This window comes from Cibotium barometz, chromosome 44, assembly GCF_041138505.1.
Source record: "Cibotium barometz isolate CiBa-2024 chromosome 44, ASM4113850v1, whole genome shotgun sequence".
NCBI classification, from domain to species: domain Eukaryota; kingdom Viridiplantae; phylum Streptophyta; class Polypodiopsida; order Cyatheales; family Cibotiaceae; genus Cibotium; species Cibotium barometz.
The window spans coordinates 37,185,315-37,192,609 of record NC_141089.1 but is presented as its reverse complement, the minus strand read 5'-3'; the positions used below and the strand labels follow the sequence as shown (position 1 = coordinate 37,192,609).

General features: G+C 43.8%; 1 protein-coding gene across 5 annotated transcripts; it reads left to right on the top strand.

Moving 5' to 3' along the window:
• Window positions 1-319: 319 nt before the first annotated feature.
• Window positions 320-6,575, top strand: LOC147613241 (pentatricopeptide repeat-containing protein At2g33680-like). Of its 5 annotated transcripts, none has more exons than XM_086782505.1 (3): window positions 320-2,585; window positions 3,533-3,637; window positions 3,768-4,123. In XM_086782505.1, exon 1 carries the CDS (start codon window positions 378-380, stop codon window positions 2,493-2,495), a length of 2,118 nt encoding a protein of 705 aa, XP_086638631.1. In that variant the 5' UTR covers window positions 320-377; the 3' UTR covers window positions 2,496-2,585; window positions 3,533-3,637; window positions 3,768-4,123. The 5 variants fall into 5 exon arrangements, with proteins under 5 accessions (XP_086638631.1, XP_086638632.1, XP_086638635.1 ...); XM_086782509.1 differs by lacking the exon at window positions 3,768-4,123 and adding an exon at window positions 5,169-6,575 and having other exon boundaries at window positions 422-2,585; XM_086782508.1 differs by lacking the exon at window positions 3,768-4,123 and adding an exon at window positions 5,169-6,575 and having other exon boundaries at window positions 422-3,033.
• Window positions 6,576-7,295: the final 720 nt, after the last annotated feature.

Sequence of the window (7,295 nt, the reverse complement as noted above, 5' to 3'; positions counted from 1 at the left end):
TTCTATTTATCTTCTCCACACAATTGGATGAATCTAATTGGCCCCTCAAAACCTTAATTTAAAATTTTCAAAAAATTTCGACTCCTAGGATAAGGCCTCTTGAACAGATTATACTTGATTTCTAATGCACCTTCTGAAAATCTTTTTGAACTTTTGTTTCGAGGAAACTTATTTTAATAAGAAGAGATATTTTTCGATCCAAAAATATTCAAAATCTGAATAATCTCTCTCTAGAATATTTTCTCTCTCTAAGTCAAAACAGATAGAAACAAAATCTAACATATATATCTATCTATATATGTATGTTATACATATACATACATATATATGTATATAATATAGATAGATATGTATGCTATATATATACATACATATATATGTATGTATATGTATATATACATATATATATATATGTATATATATATACAAATAGAGTTCTGATCACGATTTGGGTGAGAAATCGTTTAATGCCATGGCTTCATGACAGAATCATGATCGTGGCAGTCTGCCAAAGGTTGCCTAATGGGCATGGCTACAACACCGCATCATGCAGGGTAGAGCAAAATGATGGGTTTTTGCGGGATTTGAAGAGACTATGTGAGAAGGGGAGTCTGCAGAAAGCTCTTCTGCTGGTTTATCACATGGACCAGCTAGGGTTTCCGGTCTCCACTAAGGTATTCTCCTGTCTTCTTCAAGCTTGTACCAATAACGGAGATTTGCAGGCAGGTAGAGACATCTTTTCGTGGATAATGAGAAATGGGTTCAACAACATTTTTCTAGCAAATCAACTTATCCGCATGTTTTCCACATGTGGGAGCTTGCTTGAAGCAAATCGAGTGTTTAACGATCTGAGAAAACCCAATGTTTTCACTTGGACTGCCATTATATCAGCCCATGTTAACATGGGACATGATGATCATGCCATCGCATTGTATCACCGAATGCGAGATGTGGCTGCTGCGGGCGGTACAAAACCCGATGCCCATGTCTTTGTTGTGGTCCTTAAAGCATGTGCAAACACAGGTGACTTAACACAGGGCAGGCTAATCCATGTTCACATCAGGCAGAGTGGTCTCGAATCACATATTTATGTTGCAAACAGCCTCATCAACATGTATGCAAAATGTGAGTGTCTCCCTGATGCTCAAACGCTGTTCAGACGATTGCCAGAGCGGGATGCCGTAACATGGGGTGCCATCATTGCTGCATATATGCAACATGGGTGGGGTGAGGAGGCTTTTGAACTTTTTGCTCAAATGCGAAAGGAAGGGGTAACTCCAAACCGGGTCACGTTTGTCTGTGTCTTGAAAGCATGTTCCATCATCATGGTCTTGAACCAGGGCAAGTGGATTCACAAGGACATTATCGAGTGCGGATTGGAGTCAGACCTTTCACTTGGCAACACTCTTGTCAATGTGTATGTGAAATGTGGGAGCCTTCATGATGCTTGTAGGTTGTTTGACAGGCTGCCGAAAAGGGACAAGGTTACTTGGAATGTGATGGTGGAAGCATGTGATCAGGAGGGGCATGGTGAGGAGGCCCTCTGCCTTTACCAGCAGATGCAAGAGGAGGGTTTAGATCCTGACCGGGTCTGCTTTGTGAGCATTCTGAAAGTATGTTCAAGTACTGCAGCCTTACAGCAAGGCAAGCTGATCCATGGCCACATCATTCATAGTGGGCTCGAATCAGATGCCTTTATCCGAAACACCCTCATTGACATGTATGCAAAATGCGGGAGTTTTGCTGATGCTGGCGAGCTGTTTGGTAGGATGCCAAAGCAAGACATTGTTGGTTGGAATGCAATGATCGGTGGTTGTGCTCAACATAGTGAAGCCAAGCTGGCCTTCCAATGCCTGGAGGACATGATAGGTCAGGGTCTGAAGCCAAATGATGTAACTTATATCTCTCTTCTCTCTGCATGCAGTCATGTAGGTCTAGTTGATGAAGGCTTTGACTGTTTTAATCTACTCAAAGAAGAAAATGGTGCATCTCTCGCCCATGTCAACCATCAGAATTGCATGGTCAACCTGCTTGGCAGTGCAGGCTGCTTGAAGGATGCAGAAGACCTACTCCAAACCATACCATGTAGACCGAATATCGTGGGCTGGAGGTCCCTCCTCAATCACTGCAAGAGTCATGGCAGTTTGGAGCAGGGTCAACGATGCTTCAATCATGTGGTTTCGATGGATGACAAGAAATCTGCCCATGCTGGCTTTGTGCTCATGTCATATGCCTATGCCCATGCTGGCTTGCAGAAGGACGCTAACAGTTTAGAGGAGCTTAGAAAGTCTGCTAATGCATGGAAGAAGCCGGCAAAAGCATTTATTGAGATTGATAACAAGGTGCATGTTTTCATTATTGGAGGCCAAAGTAACCAAGGTAAAGATGACCTTTTTTCAAAATTGAGGAGATTAGGCATGGAAATAAAACAAGGAGGATACATGCCACATTTGGACTACTCATCAGTGCAACTGTTAATGCTAGATGAGAGGTAGAACTTTATTTGAGTCTTACTGCACTTTTCACCCAGAAGACGAGGGATATGATCTTACGAAGAACTACCGCACAGCCAGAGTAGTCAAGAGGTAACTTCTATGGAGCATGTTTGACATGTGATTGTGCACAATATACTTCACAAGGATATCCACTCAGGCTTGATACGGAACCCTCCCCACCATGGGGGACGGGTGGGGAGTTGGACTGGCAAGATTGCCCGTCCATCCCTCATCCATGGCACATTTGGACTACCCATCAGCAGAACAGTTAATGCTAGATGAGAGGTAGAACTTTATTCGAGTCTCCCTGCCCTCACTGACAGGCAAGCATATTTCTGTACGTTGGACATGTGATTGTGCACAATATACTGCAGAAGGATACTCAGGCTGGATACGGAACCCTCCTGGACTGGCAAGATTGCCGTCCATCCCTCAGGGGACAGCCGGGATAGGCCCTTGCTGGCAGGCAAGTATATTTCTGTATCCAGACTCAAATTGCTCAACTACTTGAACAATTTTGGGCCATTCGCTGGATCTGGTAAGGCATTACCCATGAGTCTTGTACAGTGTCAAAGTACCACTTTGAAAGCCTTTACATGGTTGCTACTTTTGTTTCAAGGTTCAGATTAGAGAGGCAATGAGCACCTCCTTTCTGTTCAAAGTGGTGCAATTTGCCAAACCAGCTAGCCCGTGCGAGCATGCATGTTTTCTCTTTAGTGCTAGCCTTCACCATGGCTGAGTCTGCCCTTCATGTCTTGAGAAGTGATAGAAACTAAGTTTGATGGTTTATCTATGAAGATTTGTCTATTAAGGTGACATAGCTTTATGCATGAACTTGCACCTGCAGTTGGGTGCTGATGGCATGTGTGGGGATGTCATAGCAAGTAGTCTATGCTATGCATGATGGAGTTGATAATTTGAAGCTTTATGAGTAGACTCTCATGGAGTCAGATCGCACTTTGGTTATTTTGTGAAGTTTGGGAAATAACCTGAAATTTCCATGGGTATGTATAATATATACCTTGGTGGTGGTGCAGGACAAGCCATCTTCACGAGTATGTGCAGAGTGCACAGTCAACCTTGACCATGAGAAGGGATCAACAGCTCACATTTGAGTGCTTTTAGATATGATCCAAGTAGAGGTATGATTTTATTTTTTGTGTGCATATAATTTTCTGTGGTCATGGCTATCAAAAGCACTTGTCAGAGGTCTATTTGTACCTAAAAAGCAAATGTTTACATGTATGTCGCTTGTCTTGACATACCTGGCAGTTGTTACTGCGAATCAAAAACAAAAATGCAACAAGATCGCAGTGCAAATATTTGAAGCTGCAGCCCACAGAGCAAGCATTTACACTCCAAGCAGGCATAAAGGGGCTGGCTAGATTGAGGAACAAGTGCCAGGAGTGGTTGTTTGGCTCTGCTCATGTGCTGGCAACTCCCTCCCTGCATTTGACAGTCACTGCACTAATACACAAACTTTTATTGTATTTTGAAATGATTGTGTGACATAGATTCTTTCCTTATCTAGACATTGTTTATGTGTGGATGGTGGCAGATAACAGCCTTTACCGTCTCACTTTTTGGTGTGGATTCAATGATGGTGCAACCTTGGTTTTCTCGTAGCTCAAATCTGCTTCAATTATGTCGAGTCTTCTATTTCAGTCTCTAATAAAGAAAGAACTGAAAAATTCATTGTTAATTCCAGTTAGTAATCAAACCAGCCATAGCTGGCTATGGCAAGCAGCATAAGGTCCTGTGGAGCAAACTTGGAAGCTAAAGGTGTCCATGTGGCGGCTCCATTAAGAAACACTCAGATTAATAAAAACTCCAAAATTTCATTTAAAAAAAGAAATCTTCTTCATCAGATCTGTGCAGTTTTTCTTGCCAAACCTCTTTGGCCCACTAGCTGCATTCTTAGTAGAGACCAAATGAGGCCTCTCTTTGACCTTTTGTCACCATTCTGCTATCACCATTACCAGAGCAGGTTAGATCTGCACAGAACTTCCCTTGCCATAGGAAGATCTCATTTGATCTGCTCACAGCGTCCATTGCCAGAGAGAGATTAGGCTTGAGCTGCTTCATCTCTGTGCTTATTTTCTGGCGAAATCTCTTCTATGGCCGCATTCAGCTAATGAGGTATCTCCTTTCCCTAGTCTGTCGACACTGCCATCGCTACAACAAGAGCCGATCTATATACATTGTAATGCATCGTGCATTTTTGCTTATGATTGATGCGTATATCTATGCAGACCAGGTTTGATCTGCTTGCTCACTGTCGCCAGGGACAAGCTCTTCTTCATCTTGCCTTCACCATTGTAATAAAGGTTGACCTACACAGAGTAAGACAACATCTGTTTCATGCAGTTCTGCCTTTGATCTCTGTGCGTTGTGATGATTTATTGTGTTTCCTGTACTACTGCATTTGGTCACCCTGCTTGTTTCATGCCTTTCTATGGATGATCTAATGTATCTTGCTGTTTTCATGCATTTCTGGTAACATATGCCGATATTTAAAATGTTGTATGCAGCATAAGTTGACATGCAAGATGGATGAATCATTGGTTTCTTCAATTGAAATGTTTTGTGTTCAGGACCTGCATTGCAGATATCTTTATTTTTATCTTTCTATGCATGATGTTAGTGAGTTCTGTGTTGTCTTTGGTTTTGCAGCCAGATGGTCAGATGCTGAGTGGCAAGACAGTAAGAGGAGGGGACGATGCATTCACCACATTCTTCAGCGAGACGGGCTAACAAGTGTGTGCCAAGAGCCATCTTTATGGACCTGGAGCCAACTGTGATTGATTAGGTACGCACGGGCACCTACAGGTAGCTGTTCCATCGTGAGCAGCTCATCAATGGCAAGAAAGACGCTGCCAACAACTTTACCTGTGGCTATTACACCAGGTAGTATCACCACTTGTGGTGGTTGGGGGTTCTTTCTGGGACAGGCGTGCCCCTTCAGGTGTCGGGATTCCCGAAGCCAGAGGTTGTTGCCTTCTATTCCATTTCAGTCTGGATGGCGGATGGAGAGAGGTGATGTACAGGCAATTGCACCTGGCTCTCTGTGATCTGTCTAGTGAGAGTAGTGGGTCCCTCTAGGATGCATTGGTATACTGACCCTCCCCTAGTGATAGTTACTCATGCTTCGTGGCGCCTATGGCTATATGGTGGATGCCTTATCAGATGTCTGGGACCCTTGTGAGTGGGGAATGGACTGATGTGACTAACCCCATGAGGAGCATACCTTTCTTCATCTACATTGTGTGTAATGCTTGGTTGCTCATGCTTGGACAGACCCAAAGAGTCACCCACTCTTAGGCCTCACTAGGAGGCTTATGACAGTACACCCCTCATTCAGAGGAGTTTCTGGTAGAGACTCTTGGCTCTCATACAGGATGAGCCGCATCACGAACATCATCATCATCATCCTTGGCGGAATGATATGGATCAAACCCATACTTGCACTCGTACCACTCCTCCGAGAAGTGCTGGTATGTGCAAAGGGTCTCAAATCGGTCAATGAAATCCAAGTAGATAGCATAGCTCATGGTCTCATAGAAAAAGCTGTAAGGATGTATACATGTACATATCCCTACGTTCATCAGAATAGTATAATAATGTTGTCTGCTCATCCAAACTAAACATATAATAATCATGATATGCACATAAGTTGCCTACAAGGCATACATACACAATGTTGCACCTTGGCGCCATACGAACATCCAAAATGCCCAAAGTGTGAGGCACGTGTGAACAACCACCAATAAGGCCTAAGGTGTGTAAACAAACTCACAAAATCTCCAACTGTGTGACACATGGCGACAATGTGCTTACGTACAGTGTGGAAGCAAAAAGAATGAGATGGTTCAATCAATGATGATGATAAAGGCCTTGAGCAAATGGTGGAGTGTGGAAGCCTTGGGTGGCCAAATGGGCTGGAAGAAAAGTGAAAGGCCGTAACCCTAGCTGCCTTTAAAAAAAAAAACTCGAGACTTTCTTTATTTCCTCCTTTACGCTGGTGGCGGCTCCTCCCTCTTTGTCTCCTCTTCTGCTCACACAGGTGGCTCAAAGAGCTCTAGGATGGTGGCGGCTCCTCCCTCTTTCTCTCCTCTTTTGCACACAGAGGTGGCCAAACGCTGAACTCTGAATCGCCTTCTCACAGTAGCGTAGTTTATTACGATGTGTCTTTTCTAATCACCTAAACTAGAACAAAACTGTTTGCTTGTGATGGTGTACGCTGAGGCCCTTGCGATGAAATGTTTGCTTGTGATGGTGTACGTTGAGGCGCTTGCGATGAGCTTAGCGTAATTGATGGAGTGTTGTGATGTGGCTGCCAGGCTACGCTGCTAGCACTTCTAGGCTGAGAGCTTAGCTTCGCTTCTCTTCTCTATATATATTATTTTGAGGAAGAGTTTCACAAAGTTGCCAAGTGCCAAGAATTTGGAAGAGGTTTGGGTAGAATTTGATTTTGGAAGTCTCCAAAAACGTGTGAAGCACGGGTTCCCAACTAGTAGGAAAAAAAACTCGATGATGGTCCTTACAGTTGTGCGTCTGAGCTTCCAACAGTGGATTAGTGATTAGCACGTTCCCACGTACGTGTCTGTGGCATAGCGTATGTAGTGTAGTGCTCACGCTACACTGGGCTCGGGATAGATTGCAAGCGCCTAGTCTCGTCGCATTGTCCACGCTAGTGTGTGCCTTTCAACTGTGCCTCACCGTCCATGACAATGAAAAGTTAAAACAACAGTGCACTCCAAGCCACTCGAGCCCAGCTTGTTCGCCTAATCAAATGCGATC